The 18,834-nt window shown below is 36.2% G+C and overlaps 1 protein-coding gene across 6 annotated transcripts in view; it reads left to right on the top strand.

Annotated features, from left to right (window-relative positions):
• Positions 1 to 17,174, top strand: part of MON2 (MON2 homolog, regulator of endosome-to-Golgi trafficking) — a 113,917-nt gene extending 96,743 nt beyond the window's left edge. For all 6 annotated transcript variants that reach the window (XM_020891350.2, XM_020891349.2, XM_070454670.1 and 3 more), the window contains 3 exons: positions 651 to 858; positions 3,269 to 3,351; positions 14,179 to 17,174. In XM_020891350.2, the coding sequence (XP_020747009.2) occupies positions 651 to 858; positions 3,269 to 3,351; positions 14,179 to 14,342 (455 nt within the window). In that variant the 3' untranslated portion in view covers positions 14,343 to 17,174. The remainder of the gene's footprint in view (positions 1 to 650; positions 859 to 3,268; positions 3,352 to 14,178) is intronic.
• The last annotated feature ends 1,660 nt before the right edge of the window (positions 17,175 to 18,834 follow it).

Raw genomic sequence — 18,834 nt, 5'->3', positions numbered from 1 at the left:
ACTGCACTTTGAGTATGACAGTAAAATGACACTTTGAGAAATGTAGCCTCAAAATTCTTACTTCCCTCCTAGTCACGTTCTCAGGAACTGCAGAATATGCCCTGTGAAAACAAAGGAGTAAATCAAGACAGGGGAGAGCATTAAGATCTAGAGAGTAAGATGTAGCACAAGAGAGAGTAAAAACTCAGGGTGAGGCCAGAGACTGGCTCCAGGAGACAACTGGGCAGCATATCCGCAGGCCACTAGTCCAGGCTGGAGCAGAGGTCAGGGTCTGGGGAGGATGCTGCCAAGAGGAAAAAGGAAAGAGACAGTCAAATGGATTGTTCCCAGCTGGACCATGTGGAAGACTATTCAGAGGTGTTCTGTAGCGCTGTTGAAGTGTGAACAAAGACCAGGACATGAGAAACTTTAAAGTGGTGTGAGTGGACAGTCTGCCTTGTTTTTGATCTTGCAAGTGGGAAGATTGTTCTCTCTCTCTCTCCCTCCCCCCCCGCCCCCTCTCTCTCTCTATATATATGCTTTTAAGTTTTTCATACGTGCTCCTTACCACTTAAGGAATTTCCTTTTATTCCTACATTGCTAAGAATTTGTATCACTAGAGTGTATTTATTTAACCTTGAATTAACCATCAAACATTGTTAATTCTACAGAAGCAGAGATTGATATTCGTTTGAGAGAAGAATTTTCTAAAATGTGTTTTGAAACCCTGCTTCAGTTTTCCTTCAGTAATAAAGTCACAACACCTCAAGAAGGCTACATCTCACGAATGGCACTCTCAGTGCTTCTTAAGAGGTCCCAGGATGTACTGCATCGTTATATAGAGGATGAAAGATTAAGTGGCAAATGCCCTCTTCCAAGGTATATGTATATATATATTTTTAATTAAAGAAGGAAATACACTATCATAGTTGTTAATAATTTAAAAAGCTCAGAAAGTCAGGTGTTTTTGTAAATATTTCTGAACTTAACCTGAGGCTGTTTATAATTTTATTTATTCCATACAATGAAATATTCATAAGTTTTGCTGCATATATATTAGTGTGTTTATTATAGGATGCCTTTTCTGACTCCTCATGGGGGTTAAGTAATATATGACATATATACCAAGTTACTTATATTATTTTGGAAAAAAAATGAATTCTAAAATATATCTTCCCAAGGATTTCTGCTTAAGGACCTGTGGATCTGTATGAACACATGATTGTTAATTTCTCTAGAGAGAAAATAATAGTTAAATCATACTTTATGAACTTCCTCGTTTGTTTTACAGTCATTTCAAGGTTTTTCTGTAAGTCATCTAGCTGTATCTTGTATCTTCTTTCTATCTAGTTGGCTTAATTAAGCCTTGTACCTAAACTGATTTGCTTCTCATTTGGTCAAGCTCTCGATCTTTCTGCTAAGCCAAGGCTAATCAAAGTTGGGTTACAGATCAGAATTCATAAAAAAATACAGTAAAAAATTGGATTATGTTGCCAACCTAGTTTTTAATGTGTAAGTTAGAATTTAAGGCAGAGCAAGTGAATCAAACAGAACATGATATTGGAAGACAAAGAAATCTAAGTCAGGGAAGAGTTAGGAAAATTACTGTGGATCCCTTTCCATAAGGCAGTATTGGAGAGGTAAATCACTAATCCTAAGTCTTTGTGTACATTCTTATTTACTTAGAATAAATCTCTAGAGTTGGAATTGACCTGTCAAAAGATACAGACATTTTGAAAGGTTTTGATATATATTACAAATTGCCTATCAGAGACTTCTATCAGTTTATGTTCTCCCAGGAGTATATTATTCTTCTTCTCCTCAGTTTTTAGCAGTTTAAAGTTACTTGCCATTTTATCACTTATCTTTTAAAAATTTGATGAATGAACAATCTGATTATTATTAATTAGGCAACTTAATTTTATTAATTATTATAATTATGATTGATTATTAATAACTTAATTATTATTAAAGGAAAGTTATTAATTTGCCTTAAAAATTTTTTTCTTCTTTAATTACCAGTGCTTATTTGCTATTTGTATTTCCACTTTTAGGACCACTATATTTTGAATTTCTAGAGCATGAATTATACCTTCTAATAAATTATATACAAAAACATTCCAAAGACAGGTGTTAGTAATTCAGTTATTATCATGATTGAAAATTAATTTATTTAAAATTGACCTGTGACGTATTCTTAGGAAAGCAATGATAGGGTTGCCTTGATTGGAATATTTTTATTAGAGCAAAAGATATTTGATTTCAGAAAGCAGTTTTCCTTCTTTCCTTTCTTGTGTTTTAAGTGTTTAGTTTTTAAATAGTCTTATTATAATTGTTATATTATTGTATCATCTTATGTTTAGTGCAGTCTTATTACATTCTTTTCTTAAAACTACATTGCAGCACAGTAACATACCTGTATACTTAAAAAGTGGAGAAGGAAATAGCAACCCACTTCAATATTCTTGCCTGGAGAATCCCATGGACAGAGGAGCCTGGCAGTCTATGGTCCATGGGGTTGCAAGATTCAGACATGACTTAGCGACTAAACCACCAAACCACCACCATACTTAAAAAGGGAGGCTTGAAATAGTACCCTCTCATACTATTAAGAAGATCTTTATCAGTTGAGTGATAACACAGATTCATACCAGGAGTGGGGCGTGGGGGAGGACTGTAGAGAAGAGAGAGATTTCTACAGAGAGAAAGAAAGAAAAATCAAACTACTCTTGTTGGTCCTTTACTCCAAGCTTATTCTTCATTGCTGATGTCTCTAAATTGACTTTGAGCATATTTCTTATATGTTGTTTTAGAAAGTTAAATAAGTACTATTGTAATTTTAAAGACACTTTTAACAGCATGATAAATTATGTGCAGGGGGTAATAACAATCTTTATTTACATTTAAGTTTTGGCAGATCTCTTTGAGTACTAATTAGTGAAAAAGAAAAAACTTTTGTAGAAGTTTTAACAGCATATCTTATACAGTGTTTTTTAAGTAGTTTTAAGAAATATCTTACAAATAAATTTAAGTTTGCATGAGTAGATTGTCTTTCCCCCCATTTTAGTGTTGATAACTTAGAATAACTATAAATCTTAGTTGCACACTGAAATACATGTTACTAAAATGATTTTCTTTTATAAGAACTTAGAAAAATATTAACTTTGCATTGTTTAATGTTCAGTATTTTCCAAAGTGTATCTATTTGTATATATAACTTAGTGAAAAAAAAACCACACATGGTATATATTACAATCTTTTTGGAAATAATTTCCTCCCTTTTTTTTAGGCAACAAGTAACAGAAATCATATTTGTTTTAAAAGCAGTCAGTACTCTCATTGATTCACTTAAGAAGACTAAGCCTGAGAATGGTAAGTACTTAGAAACTCAGTAATTCTAGGCTTATAACATTTATGTTCTGTTTGTGTTGTATTTTTGCGCTGCTGTTTAGTTAACTGAATTTTAGGAACATAACAGCTACAAGACTTTTTTCCCTTGGGTCTTAGGACAACAAAGCAACAAGTCCATTACAATGGACATAAGGACGTCAATTAAATAAAATTGCTTTGTAATGTTTGCCAACTTTTTCCCCAACAGCTCTGAGATATAGTTGATATATAACAGTGTATAAGTTGAAGGTGTAAAACTTGTTGATTTGATATATTTTCAATATGTCACATAATTACCATTTCTTTTCTTGTGGTGAGAACATGTAAAATTTACTCTCCTAGCAACTTGCAGGCATATAAGATGGTATTATTAACTGTAATTACCATGCTGTATGTTAAATCTCCAGAACTTACTCATCTTATACCTGAAAGTTTGTATCCTTTGACTGATGCCTCCTCGTTTCCCCAACACTCTCAGTTCTTAGCAACCACCATTTTACCCTGTTTCTTTGAGTTCAGTTTTTCTAGATTCCACGTATAAGCAGTATCATGCTAGGATTTGTCTTTCTCTGTGTGACATTTCGTTTAGCATAATGCCTTCAGGTCATTGACTGAAGTCAGGATTGACTAATATTTTGTTGTGTGTGTATGTGTGTTTACAAATATATATAACTTACATGTACATACATATATATAAATATATGCTGCATACATACTGCATCATTAGTCATTCGCCATTGATGAATACTTAGGTTGTTTCTATGTCTTGGCTACTGTCAGTAATACTACAGTGAACATGGGGATACAAATATTTCTTTGATATATGCTTCCATTTTCTTTGGAGATATGCCTAGAAGTGGAATTGCTGGATCATAGTTCTAGTTTTAATTTTTTGAGGAAACTCTGTAGTTTTTCATGGTAGATGTACTAAATTACATTCCCATTCACAGGGCACAGGTGTTCACTTTTCTCTATATCCTTGCTAACACTTAATATTTCTTCTTTTTTTGATGACACTGTTTTAACAGGTTTCAGGTGATACCTGATTATGGTTTATTACTATTATTATTTTATTTGTTGGGGTAACATTGGCTTGTAGTATTATATGTTTCAAGTGTGCAGTATTCTATTCTTGTGTACACACACTACTAGTGCACTCTTAGCTTTATTCACTTTTGCTGTTAGTCTCTCTCTCAGGTATTTCTGCTCTGGTCTTTATTATTTCCTTTCTTTCACTGACTTTGAGCTTCATTCATCCTTCTTTTCTAGTTCCATTAGATGTAAAGTTAGATTTTTTTGAGAATTTTCGTATTTCTTGAGGTAAGCCTGTATGGCTGTAAAGTTCCACATACGTACCACTTTTGCTGCATCACAGTAGATTTCGGAATGTTATATTTTTGTTTCCATTTGTCTTCAGGTGTTTTTAAAAATGTATCCTTTGATTTCTTCATTGACTCAATAGTTGTTCAGTAGCATGTTTTTTAGTTTCCACATATTTGTGATTTTTCCAATTTTCTTTTTGTAGTTGATTTCTAGTGTCATACCATTGTGATTGGAAAAGATGTTTGATATGGCTTCAGTCTTCTTAAATTTATTGAGGCTTGTTTTGTGCCCCAGCATGTTGTCTGTCCTTAGTAATGTTCCATGTGTACTAGAGAAGAATGTGTATTCTGGTGCATTTGGATGGCATGTTCTGTATCTATCCAAACCCATCCGGTCTGATTCATTGAAGGCCACTTATTTCCTTGTTGACTTTCTGTCTGAATGATCTATCCATTGCTATAAGTAGAGTGTTAAAGTCACCCTCTAGTACTGTGTTGCTGTCAGTTTCTCCATTTAGATCTATTAATAATTACTTCATATATATTTTGCTGTTTCTCTGTTGTTGTTCAGTTGATAAGTCGTTTGTGACTCTTGCGACCTCATCAACTGTATAGCCCACCAGGCTCCTCTATCCATGGGATTCTCCAGGCAAGGATACTGGAATGGGTTACCATGCCTTCCTCTAGGGGATCTTCCCGACCCAGATATCGAACCTGTGTCTCTTGGCAGCCAGGTTCTTGACCACTAGCACCACCTGGAATAGATACATATATATTAGCAACTGTTGTCTTCTTGATGAATGTTCCCCTTTATCATTATATAGTGTTCATCTTTGTGTCTTGCTACCTTTTTTGGGCTCAAAGTGTGCCTTGTCTGATGAGTACATACAGATATTACATCTGCTTCCTTTTGGCTATCGTTTGCTTGGAGTATCGTCTTCCGGCCCTTCACTTTGAGCCTGTGTTTATCTTTAGAGCTGACGTGAGTCTCCTGGAGGCAGCGTGTGCTTGGGTCTTGTTTTTTAATCCATCCAGCCACTGTCTATCTTTTGATTGGTGAATTCAACCATTTACATTTAGGGTGATTATTAATGGATGAGGACTGAGGACTGCCATTTTACCTTTTTTTGTGGTTGGTCTGTATCTACATTCTTTCTTTTTCCTTGTCTTTCCACCATTTTCATTTGTGGGTTTTGTGATATTTTTCTCAGTTTTTTCTTTTTTTATATTTTCTATCTCTGCTCTAGATTTATATTTTGTGTTTGCCTTGATGTTTCTGTGAAGTGTCTCACAGATGAAATATTTCTTTTTCTGCTGATAGCACATTTTATTTGCCTGTACAGGTTCTGTCCTTTTCCTGTTCCCTTTGTGTTTTTTTGTTGTCCCAAATTATCCTTTTTTATGTTGTGATTTCGTTACTAAATTAGTTTTTTTTTTTTTACTTTTCCCTGTTTAACCTTTATGCTATAATTATTTAAAAGATTTTTATCTGTATTATCACTTTATTCAATGTTTTGTGTACTTTTATCTTTTTGTTTCAAGTAGAAGAGCTCCTTTCCACATTTTTTATAAGGGAAGTCTTTTGCCTCAGTTCATTTGTTTAGAAGAGGATTTATTTTTCTTTCATATCTGAAGGATAACTTTGCTGGATGGAGTAGGCTTGGCTGGCAGTTTTTAATCTTTCAACATTTTGATTATTCTCGCCTGGCCTATATAGATTTTCTGCTGCGAAGTCTGATCGCCTAATGGATTACCTACTGGTAGGGTACCACTCTTTTTCCCCTGGATGAATTTGAGATGCTTTCTTTGTCATTGACCTTGTCTCAGTTTTGCTAGAATCTGTCTTGGAGAAGGTCTTCTTGCATTGAGGTAGCTAGGTGTTCTCTTGGCTGAATGGACTTGTGTATCCAGCTGCTTCCCCAGGGCTCAGCTCTTGTTTCTTTAAATAAACTCTGCTCCCTTCCTGCCTTTCTTCTCCTGTGTGTGTACTCAGTTGCCCAGTTGCGTCCAGCCTTTGACCCTGTGGTCTGTAGCCTGCCAGGCTGTTCTGTCAACACTGAAGTGGGTTGCCATTTCCTCCTCCACAGGATCTGTCCAGCCCAGGGATCGAACCTGTGCTTCCTGCAGCCCCTGGACTGGCAGGCGGATTCTTTTACCACTGAGCCACCAGAGAAGAGAAGCCCTCCTTCTTCTGGAATGCCCATTACTCTGTTGTTGCCTTTCCTAGTAGAACTGGATAGTTCTTATACAATGTCTTCATTAAAAAAAAAATCTTAGGCCTCTTTCCTCTCCTGCCTATATCATCATAAAATTTCTGTCTTTTTAAACTTTTATTCATTTATTTTTGACTGCACTGGGTTTTCGTTGTGGTGTGTGGACTTCTCTTTAGTTGGGGCATGTGGGATCCTAGTTCCCTACCCAGGGGTCAGACCTACATCTCCTGTATTGAAAGGCGGATTCTTAAACACTGGACCACCAGGGAAGACCCACGATTTCTAACGTTGAGCTAGCTAATTCTTTCTTCCATATGGTCTGTTCTATTTCCCATATGTTCTTACACATCCTTTATTGAGTTCTTCAGCTGCAGAGTTTGTTTGGTGGTGGTTTAGAGTTCAGTCTCATTGGTAACATATTCCTTCTGTTCATTAATTGTATTCCTAAGTTCATTTTACTACTTTTCTATCTGAGCTTTCTCATAGCTTTCTAAATTTCTTTTGGTGGTGGTGGTGGGTGGTGGTGATTTAGTTGCTAAGTCATGTCTGACTCTTGTGACCCCATGGATTGTAGCCCACTAGGCTCCTCTGTCAGCTAGTTTAATTTTATCAATTAGAATGCAGTGTTGGGTGGTTTTAAGTTTGGCTTCTGAGAAACTGCCGTTTTCTTTTCTGACATCATGTTACTTTGATTTTTCTTTCCTAAAGCTTCTTTTTTATTTGATTTTAACAATGTAACAGGTTAGTGATGAGAGGCCTTTCTTTTGTTTCTCAGTAGGTGGCACTATAGTACAAGTTTTTGACTTCTCTTATCTGCGATGGCTGTGGTTAGAGTGAGAATTGGCACTTTTCACCATCCTCTGCTTCTGCCAGAGGTAGCGTCTGGTGCCCTTGTCACTGCTTTGCTTTGGGCTGGCTGGTACCTTGTGGCTGCCAATGTGGCGGCCTAGGTCACTGCCATAGCAGGTTTCTCCACCATGTCTGGGATCTCCTGGGCCCACTGCAGTGGGGGGAGAGGGTGGGTGCGGTGAGGAGCTGGGGTCTGCTGCTGTTGCCACATTCAGGGTTTCACGGCCACTGCTGCTGTGGGCAGAGGGGCCAGAGCCCCATGGGTCTCTGTGACTGGAGGGGTGATGTTGCTATTGTTGCCTTGGTCACTGAGAAGCCAGAGTCGGTGTCAACTGCCCTGCCGCTCCCAGGTTTTCTGTGGGGTTCGCTGCTGTGGCTGCAGATCCAGGATTTCAGGTACCACCTCCACTGTTTCCCCGGTCCTGCCTCCTCTGTGTATTTCAGTTCATCCACTCTTTTTTTTTTTTTGGCCATGCTATTTGTGGGATCTTAGTTCCCCAACAAGGATCAAAACAAACCAGGCCCTTGGCAGTGAGTTTGGCATCCTAACTACTGGACTGCCAGAGAATTTTCAGTCTGTCCAGTCTTATGTACAGTTGTGCAGATGTGTGGAACTCTCTGCAATCGTGATGTATTGGGCAGAGACATTTTTACTGAGTTAAGGATATTTTACTATTAATAGTTGTAGGTTAAAGGGAAGAGATGAAGTCCATGGGATTCTCCAGGCTAGAGTACTGGAGTGGGTTGCCGTGCCCTCCTCCAGGGGATCTTCCCAACCCAGAGCTTGAACTTGCATCTTACAGCTCTTGCGTTGGCAGACGGGTTCTTTACCACTAGCGCCACCTGGGAGGCCCAGATTGGCCTAAATGGTGCTCAGGCGGTAAAAAATCCACCTGCAATGACCTGAGTTCAATCCCTGGGTTGGGAGCATCCCTGGAGGAGGGCATGGCAACCCACTCTAGTATTCTTGCTTGGAGAATCCCCATGGACAGAGGAGCCTGGTGGGCTGTAGTTCATGGGGTCGCAAAGAGTCGGACACGACTGAGCACTCTAGCAGCAGCTGTGTAGATAATTTATATTTTATGTGTTTTTAATGGAGAACATGACTGAGTCTTTTGGGTCATAAGAGTCTTCTATTCTGCATTTGTACCCATTTATCATATAAATAGCTTTGAATCATTTTTATAGCCCTTTCTCATCTGTTCCCCCTTTCCTGTTACTCATTTCTGTCCAGTCCATTCTTTACATTAATGCCAGAAATGATTTTTCTAAACGTGCTGTGTGATTCATTTTTCCATCTTATGAAACAGCACAAAATGATCTTTTTCTTTTACCCTAACCTACCAAATACAAAGGGTCCTACTGTCTTCACTCTATTTTCTTCATGCTTTTATCTCCCACTGGACTTCATATATACTATTCTCCCACCAAACTCACATTGCCAGTTTACCCAAGTACTCCCAATCCTTTCCTCATTTCATCCTCCTGCCTGCGTCCCCCCTGTTCAGATATCACACCACTTTTAAGCCTTGTTTTTATTCCTCGAAGGTGAGTGATTGCTCCTTTTGGTGCAGTTGTAGCCTCTTCTGTGTGCTTTTGTCCTGAAGCTCTCTGTATGAATTATAGTTATATGTGTACATGACTCACTCCCCTTAAAGCGTAAAGTTCTTGACAGGCTTTTTAATCATGTTTTATTCTATTTCTGAAACACACCACCACCACCACTGAATTTTTTTTTTTTTTTTGGACCAGCCATTGGTTTTAAGAGTTTGTTACTGGTTCAGGACAAAAAAGAGCTGGCATCAGCTCCTAGTCAGCTGTGTCACTGAGTACCCTGGTTTAGCTTACTTTTTTATACAATAAGACTTCGTTACAGAAGAAGTCCGTTCATTCACACTCTGGTACAAGCAGATTGATGCTTTAAGCAGCATTACTTTTAAGACCCAAGAAGAACATAGGTTCCTAATAAATGAATCCCAGGATAATTTGTTCCTGTCAGTTGTTATATAATCAAATACATATTTTGCTGCTTTCAGAATTCACCGACTGTCACTTTGGCCTAGAAAGCATATATACTAAATTTTAAGAAGCAGTAGACTTGTGTATATTCAACCTCAAAAAGAAGGCATAGAATTTCTAAGAAAAATTCTTGAATAAATGTCTTTAATTTATCCTATTAAGTTCAAATTTGAATAATCTTAATAAGATGTTCTGTTTAACTTTTCAGAAAGGGAAATCATGCATTGACTTCCTGGAGACCAGTAAAATCTTTGTTAGATCACGAGATAGAATTTGATTCTTAGAAATATATTATACTTAAGTAAACAGGAAATTCTCTATTTTTCATGTTACTGCTATAGATATAGTAAGAATGGCAAATGTTTTTTTATGATCTTTAGATAGCTGTTAAGAATGTAACCAGACAAGAAAAGGGAAGGAAAACTCAGTAGCCTTCTTTTGAAAAGTCAGTGGGTCACAGGTAGGGCAGTGTATTATTGTTGCATGATTCAACTAAATGTTAACATTGTTCAAGAAAGTTTGAATTATGCCTGTGGGTATATCAAGTGAAGATTTAAATAAATGATGATAGAGTAACATATTAACGTGGTATGTTAAACTCCATTAAGAAATAGGAAAAAAGAAGCAACCTGGAGAAAGGTGGGCCTTCCCGGGAGAAGTGTGTTGGACTGCTGGTAGTCAGCAGAGTCAGTGTTCACCCCTATTTGTTTAGAACATTTGTTACTTGTTTTAGGGTTCTCTGGTGGGAGAGGCATTTTTTTGGACTTACTTATCATCTTACTCGATCTTTAATTAAAAATTTGAAGAGACGGTAAGTATACACATGGTTCAGAAATTCAAAACTGTGGAAAGATATACAGGGAGCAGCGGTCTTTCCCCTGTTTTGTATCTGTATCCCTTGTTCTGTGCCTGCCTAGCTCTTCCCTACCGTAGTCAACCATTTTTATTAGTTTGTGGACCCTTCCATAAGTTTGTTATGTAAACACAAATATATGTGTAGTTGGCTCTTCAACAATGCAGGAATTAGGGGTGCTGACCTTCCAAGCAGTCAAAAATTCCTCTATAACTTAGATGGTTCTTCCACATTTGGGGTTCTGCATGCTTGGACTCAGCCGGCCAGGGATCATGTAGCACTGTAGTATTTATTGCGTACATGTGGATCCACACTGTTCAGACCTGTGTTGTTCAAAAGTCAGCTGTGCTCCAATATGCCCCCAGTTTTTAACACAAATAAATATTCATAATTCCCATCTTACCTACTGTTCTGAACACGCTTCATTTTTTCCACTTCATAAAATAAAGATTCTTCTGTATCAGTATGTATAGCTTTTACATTGTTTTTGATAGTTAAGTCCAGAGTGCCCATGAAGATCTATGGTTAGTTTTTAAAACATATTTTTTTTTAAATTTAAGAAATTTGAGTAGCTTCCCCTGAGTTTTATGATGTTATCTTAAATAATGTATTTTTGTGTTTTCCTACAATAAACCAGGAATAAAGTCTGGGCCAATCTAGATAGCTTTCAATCTATGCAATCTTTTTTCCCCCCAAATTCTTTTATCACAGTAAAATACATATTAAAAAACTCATCATCCTGTTTTTTCAGTAGTATTAAATGCATTCACAATGTTGGTAACTATCACCTCTCTCCATGTATGTAACTCTTTCCATTTTGTAACTGAAATTCTGTACTCGTTAAACAGCAATCCCCCATTCCCCACTTCTCCAAGCCTGTGGTAATCACCATTCTAATTTTTATCTCTGTGATCTTGACTGCTCTTAACTACCTCATGTAAGTTGAAACATACAGTGTTTGCCTTATTATTTCACTGAGCTAATGTTGTCAAGTTTTATCCATATTTTAGTATGTTGCAGAATCTCCTCCTTTTTTTTGAGGCCAAATAATATTTCATTCTGTGTGTGTATGTATTCATTCGTCTGTTGGACCCTTGGGTTGCTTCCATGTGTTCGCTGTTGTGAATAATGCTGCTATGAGCAAGTGCATACAGATATCTCTTGGAGATCCTGTTTTCTATTCTTTTGAGTGTATACTTATATCCAGAAGTTCTCCAGAATTTCTGGATCACACTTTAAATTCTGTTTTTCATTTTTTGAGCAACTACCGTATTGTTCCCTGTACTACCTCACGTCACCGCCGGCAGTGAGCCAGAGCTGCGCTTTCTGCACATCCTCACCTATGCTTGCTTTCTGTTTGTTTTCTAATAGCCATGCTGCTAAGTGTGAGGGGGTACCTAATTGTAGTTTCCATTTGTGTTTTCCTAACAATTAATGATGTTGAGCGTCTTTTCATGTGCCTTATCAGCCATTTGTATATCTTCTTTGGAGAAATGTCTTTTCAAATCCTTTTCCCATTTTTGAACTATTAGTTGTCGTCGTTGTTTTGTTCCTGAAGCCTCCGTCTGTGATCAGAAGTGGCAGTTAGAACACAAATCCCTGACACTTGAAGGATAGGGTCCTTATTCCCTCCTCTGGCCTCCCACAGCCCATCCAGAAGCTGCGCTAGGAGCATGAGCACAGCTGCTTACCACACAGCTGGAAGTGGGGGATAGGTAGGCTGCTTCTGTGCTAAAGGCTTAGATTGACAAAAATTAACCACAATATACTGTCCAAGTCTTGGAATCTGAAAGCCTTCAGTAGGCTCCAGAGTTTCGAAACAGTTGCCTCAGATTCTGCCAGTTCAGTTGTTTTCTAAGTGGGTAGACAGATCTGGCCCTTACTACTTAGCCTTTTCCCAGAATTCTTTTTGTGTAATCTTTTTGTTAAGTGATTAGTTGAAAGTTCTATAGACAACTACTGGAGCAAACTGTTTAAAACTATTTACGCCATTGGGTTTTAAAATGTTTCTTTGTTGTTGTTAAGCAGCAAAATTCTTTTTACAAATGAAACCTGATATGGATTGCCAACATACAAAACTGATAAAAAGCAGAACAGCTCTGACCTGACATTTGCTGCGTTTCCTATATCCATCAGTCCCACTCGCCTTTCCTTTTTCTTACCTCCTCTCTGAGGAAGCCTGCTTGGGTAGAGAAGAGATTAAAAATAGATTAGCATTTCCCAAGATATGTACTAAGGAATGAATATTAATGTTGAGGGATGTCAGTGGATACTGAATGGAAAAATTTCATAATCAAATTAATTTTGGAAACCCTGAATTGATAAAAGTTAAACCTGTTGTTTTACTATAAGCGTTTAATAAATTCATGTGAACTGTTAATCTCCAAAAGGGAAGATAATATGTAAAACATTTGCCAGACTTACTTGACAATCAATTTTTTTTTTGAAGAGGTAACTTGAAGAACACTAATTTGAGAACCTCATTCCTTTATTGTATAGTAAAGTTGAGACATGAGAAATTATATGACACCCAGCTCTACCTTATTTCAGAAAGGTTTTTAGATACTTAGTAGACACTCAGTAAATTGGAGTGAAAAACAGAACCAAAGCCCCTATGCATAGTATCCTGTTCTTTTTTTTTACACTGCACTGCCTCCCCGATTTGAGACTTGTTCCACTAAGTGCCGTATACATGTGCTGTCTAAGAGAGCCTGATGTCAGCTTTCATCGTGTATTGTGCTCTTAACAATGTGCACAGTACTTACAGGAAAACAGAAACGTAATATATGATCTCAGTGCATAAGGAAATCAAGTCATTGTGGTGTAACACTTTTGTCCATTCACAAATAGCATTTGACTGTACTAATTGTTCATAATAGTGATGAGGAAGGCAGAAATGTCCCTCCCCACTATAGTTTAAATCTACTCATATACATTAAAGATTAGCAAACAGTATAAGAATGGATGTATGTGTAGTCATTTGAAGTTAACATCAATTTTAAGGTTACTAGGAAAATAATTTAAGATGTATATATTTTTTAGCATACAACTGCATAAAAAATTGGATACTTTTTTTGGCCATGCCATTTAGCGTGTGGGATCTTGGTTCCCTGATCAGGGATTGAACCCTGGCCTTTGGCGGTGAGAGCGTAGAATCCTAACCACTGGACCACCAGGGAGGTCCCCAAAATTGAATTGTTTTCTAATTGTTCTTGAAAAGTACACTTTCTTCTCTGACTATTATACTGAAAATGACAAAAGTTTGAATTATTCTAAGTTGTTTTGTTAGTTTCCAAGGCCTTCACAAATTGAAGTATCATTTAAATACTTGATCATATTTGGTGTTATTGATGAGTCTGTACACTGGTCATTTATTTTTCCCTTATTAAATATTGCAGGAAGTCTTCTAGAGTTTAAAGAAAGAAAAGGTACAAGCTTGCAGAATCTCCATATTTTAGAAAATTGCTTTTTGCATTGTATTTAAATGATTGTTTGTATTAACTAGGTAATCTGCTCATTCAGCCCCCTCTTTCCTTGTCCTTTTGCATTACAGTTGATGGAAACACCTGGGCTCAAGTAATTGCCTTATACCCAACTCTAGTGGAATGTATCACCTGCTCATCTTCCGAGGTCTGTTCTGCCCTGAAAGAGGCACTAGTTCCTTTTAAGGATTTCATGCAACCACCAACATCCAAAGTTCAAAATGGAGAATCTTGAGCAGCTACTCTAAATTTACAGAAGAATGATACATGAAAAATCTTTGCTTCTCAGTGAATTTTCTGTGAGAAGGATGTTTCTTACTACAAATAATTCTTGGCAGCTGTTGTTAGCCTCCTTTAAATTGTACTTACCTGAGTTAAGTAATTCATATTACAAGCTTACACGTCAACAAAGGCTCCTGAATGAGTAGCAGTGCAAGCCTTTAATAAACTGATGGGAGGAATGGTTAATTCTACAACTTACCTGCTACCATATCTTCAACTGGTGATTTAAAAGTGAGCTTATGTACAGTCTGTGGTGTATGTGTTAATGATGTACTTTTTAAAAAGAAAGAAAAGATATTTCATTTAATCAGATTTATTAGGCTGGTGTTTTTGCGCCCTTTTTCTAGTACAAAATTGTACTAAAATTTTATGCAAGATGGTACTGTAACATTCCATTTTGTCTATAACCAGCCTTTGTAAACAAAGGGAACTGATCAACTTGTGTGTATAATAAATGGTACAGTTCTGTATAAAATTGTTGCATTTATTATTTAAATTTTTAAAATATTGATAATGTTAAATGCTTGAAGCTGTATTTATTATTAATACAAAATTGTTTGCTTACATTTTTACTTATAATTTGCCTTCTTAAGTGGCAGATGCGCTTATGCGGTTAGCTTAATGCTTATTTTGAATGTATTTACTAGTGACTATTAAAAATCTGACCAGAAAGGTCATGAGAACACAGCAGCAGATAGTTTATGGTTTTTGCTGATTCTGTGATTTTGAAGTATAGGTTATTATTAAAACTTAATCTGTTGAGATGAATTGTAGCACTATAGCTCCATCATACCTCATTTCTTTAAATATCTTTCCCAGATTTCCCTTAAGTCTGTCTCTTTTTATATTTACTGTCTGGATTTTAAAGACTTTTCATATTTTATATTTCTACTGACTTTTTTCCCCCACTGACTAACAACATCGATCATTGTCTTTGAAATATGACCCAGCCAAGATGACTTTAGATTTCCTAAAATTTTGCTGTGAGGTTTTGTTCATTTGACTGTCTCATTTTGTAATATTGTCTCAAGAAGAAAATAACGCTGCTAATCCACAAATACAAACTATGTGTGTATCCCAAAACAATGAGAAGTGCATTTTTGAAGATAGAGTAGCATTTAGAAGTACAGTAAACTTTCTGTCATGGAGTAAAATGCTAATTTTGTTTCACTTTCCTATGTTAGTGAAGAAGAAAAGTGCTCTTGAATATACTAACTTAATTATTTCTTAAAAAACTGACCTAACTCACTGTATTTTTTTTTCTTTAATGGATTATGGTATTATATTTTTCTTCTGAGTTAAATTTTCATAGTTATTTATGTGAAAATGCAAATATGTTTAAAAAATGATTATTCATAAATTATAATGGTCTTAGTATTATTTTAGTGTTCCGAAAAGCCTTTGAGTTTAATAGAATTTATAAATTTCAGCCTCTCGAATAATTATAAAACTACAATAAGGTATTAGAATTGAGTAATGAATTAGATACAGTTTTGAGGGTGTGTAATTGTGTATTTATTTAATTTGCACTGGTATCTGTAAACATGTAATAAGGTCTTTTTTTCAAACGGATGCTATTTTTATTTACACTAATTGATGAATTTCTATTTTATAATTTCACCTAAAGTTAAGGTAAAATATGGCATTTCCTAGATTCTATCGTCAGCATTTCCTTAAAGTTGTTAAAAAAAAAAAGTTCAATATGTGTATTTAGTTTATTTTCTGTATTTGGATGTTAAACTGGGAATCAGAAAAATCTGTATATCACTGCTAAAGTGTTGAAATAGAATAAGAGGGGTAGTTTTCCAATTCAGTGACATGTTAAAAATATTTCCATGTATTTACATGAAGTAAAAATATGTCTATTCTTGAGAAATATCAGATCAGTTGCAATCAAAATAATCATTTTCTAGTGAAAGTTAGGTGTGAGTCAAGGGTATGCAGCATATATTTATATAAACTGAGTAGTTTTAGCTAACACTGCATTTTCAATACTAGGACCATACCCTACAGATTAAAAAAATATATATATGTATGGTATTTATACATACATACATACATTATATGAATGTATTAATACTATGTAGTACGATAATCATCCCAGTCTTAGTGACAAGCAAAGTGGGCTGCCCACTTGCTTGTATGTTTGACAGGTTTTTCTTGCCAGTGAATCTCTTGCCACCGCCAGGAATCATTACTAGCAGTTCATTCCCTTGAGTCAAGGCTGATTTTCTAAAATCTCGTGATCCCTGGAGAGGTTAACACATTTTCCTCTTGTTGGTCTGAATTGCTTTCTTTAGTTACTAGAAAAACCGAGCTGTGTGTGAGAGTTTACTGGATGCTAGGAGATTCAAAAAGGAAACTCCCAAAGCTGAGATAATTTTATAGCACATTTGAGACTAACTAGGCCTTAAAACAGTAGTAATAATGTTCTTTGGGATACATATTATAAATACAGTGAGTTTTAAGCCTCACATAATCACTTTTTGTCACTGACAGTGCCTGTCTTATATAGATTGCTGGACAACTGGCTTATGCCAAGTGGATTTAAGTCCTTTTCTGACTGTTTTCCATTAAAAAAGAAACAAACTCATTTTCAACTTGAATAACTTGGTTTCCTGTAATGCTACCACTGCCAAAAAGGGGCAGATCATTTTGTTGTTTCTTATTGGGCTTTTCTGTGTAGAAACTAGTGTCAAAGGGTTTTGTTAGTTTTACTGTATACTTTTGTGAGTAACATTTATTTACTAGGCTGCTGGGTGCATAAAAGTCTGGCTTAGAACCACTTTTCAGTTGCTTTCATTTTAAATTTTATTATGTGAACAGCTGTGTCATTTCTTATCTGTTTTTCCCCTGTATGATTGATTCAACTTTTGCTGTATTCCTTAACTTTTTTGTAGTGCAGAAGAAAAAGATGGACAATTTAGCATATATATTTTTATTCTGCTTAATAACATTCACTTAATTCTGTAGTAGACCAGTAACTAGGTTGTCCTTTCTCAATGTAACCTTGGGGTATTTTGTTCATTGTTACAGTTTGGTACCTCAAGTCCTAGGTAACCATTAGGCCAAAGGGTCAGTTAAGAAGCTGAGAATGAAACAACATAAATTATTGAAAATAACTCAAAAATATTAATGAGGTTATCGTTATTATACTTGGGTTAACGAATGACAGTGTAGTTATTATCTAGTGACTAGTATATTCTTCTCAAATTTAGAATAATTCATATGAACAGTCAAATCCTCAACAGTCTGCTGGAGGTGATGTGACATCTGGCTAGTTCAAGGCACAGTTTTTTCAGGAATCCACCTACCTGTGATGGCTATAGATATTAAACGTGGAGATTTAGAAGCCTCTGGAATTAATCTATATCCAGGCTGAGAATATTGTGGATTACTTTTTTTTTTTAATGGAAAACTACCACTGATGTGGGCTTCCCAGGCGGCGCTAGTGGTAAAGAACCCACCTGCCAAAGCAGGAGATGTAAGAAATGTGGGTTCGATCCCTGGGTCAGGAAGATCCCCTGGAGGGAGGGTAAGGCAATCCACTCCAGTATTCTTGCCTAGAGAATCCCATGGATAAAGGAGCCTGGTGGGCTACCGTCCATAGGGTCACAAAGAGTTGGACACAACTGAAGTGACTTAACATACACACACCACAAATGTAGACAAAAATGGTCTCATGAAAGCATTGCCAGCAGCCTACTATGTCCTTTGGATTTCTACTTACCACTCCTGGCCTTTAGCAGGTATGACGTCTTGTGTAAAGTACCACACTTGCTATGCTTACATTATTAGAGTGAATTTAACTTTTTTTAACCACTCATGATAAGAACCAGGAGTTCATACTGCATGGCATGTTACAGATTCATGTACTCTGGGAAAGCAGTTTTTAATGCTTTAAAATCACTTGAATTAATTTTTTTTAATCTCTGGTAAGTGGAGTAGTGCTTTCAATTTGAATGAAGGGTTTTTATAGATTGGGAAAGTAAGTTATAATATCTGTCTTATGTAAAAACTATTTGAGGATTTAGATGAATATCAATTTCTTATAAACCTAATAATTTAGAATGCACTAGCAATATTGGCTCTCTTTAAAGAAGCATGTTGTGATACTTTTGTGAATATAAACACTCTTAGTAGTCTTAATTATGAGGCAGCAAGGACCTGAGCCTCTGCCTCTTACTAACTTCACGCCTTAACTGTTCAAAGCCTCTGTTTCCTTATCTCTAGAACAGAGATGATAATTAATGAATTACTTATTCTTTAGAGGCAACATACATAGTTTGAATTTTGAGTTGATTTGTATAGTATTACTGAGACCTTTGACTAAATATCTTTCTCCCTTTTTCTCCTTTCTTACGGTTTCCTCTTATTTTCCTTTTTCTCCTCTCATTTCTCTTTTAATCTCTGCCTCTTCTCTTGCAGCTTTTCCTCTAAATTTC

This window comes from Odocoileus virginianus, chromosome 24 (genome assembly GCF_023699985.2).
Source record: "Odocoileus virginianus isolate 20LAN1187 ecotype Illinois chromosome 24, Ovbor_1.2, whole genome shotgun sequence".
Classification (NCBI taxonomy): domain Eukaryota; kingdom Metazoa; phylum Chordata; class Mammalia; order Artiodactyla; family Cervidae; genus Odocoileus; species Odocoileus virginianus.
Note: the sequence above shows the minus strand (reverse complement) of the source record. Positions and strands in the feature narration are given on the sequence as shown.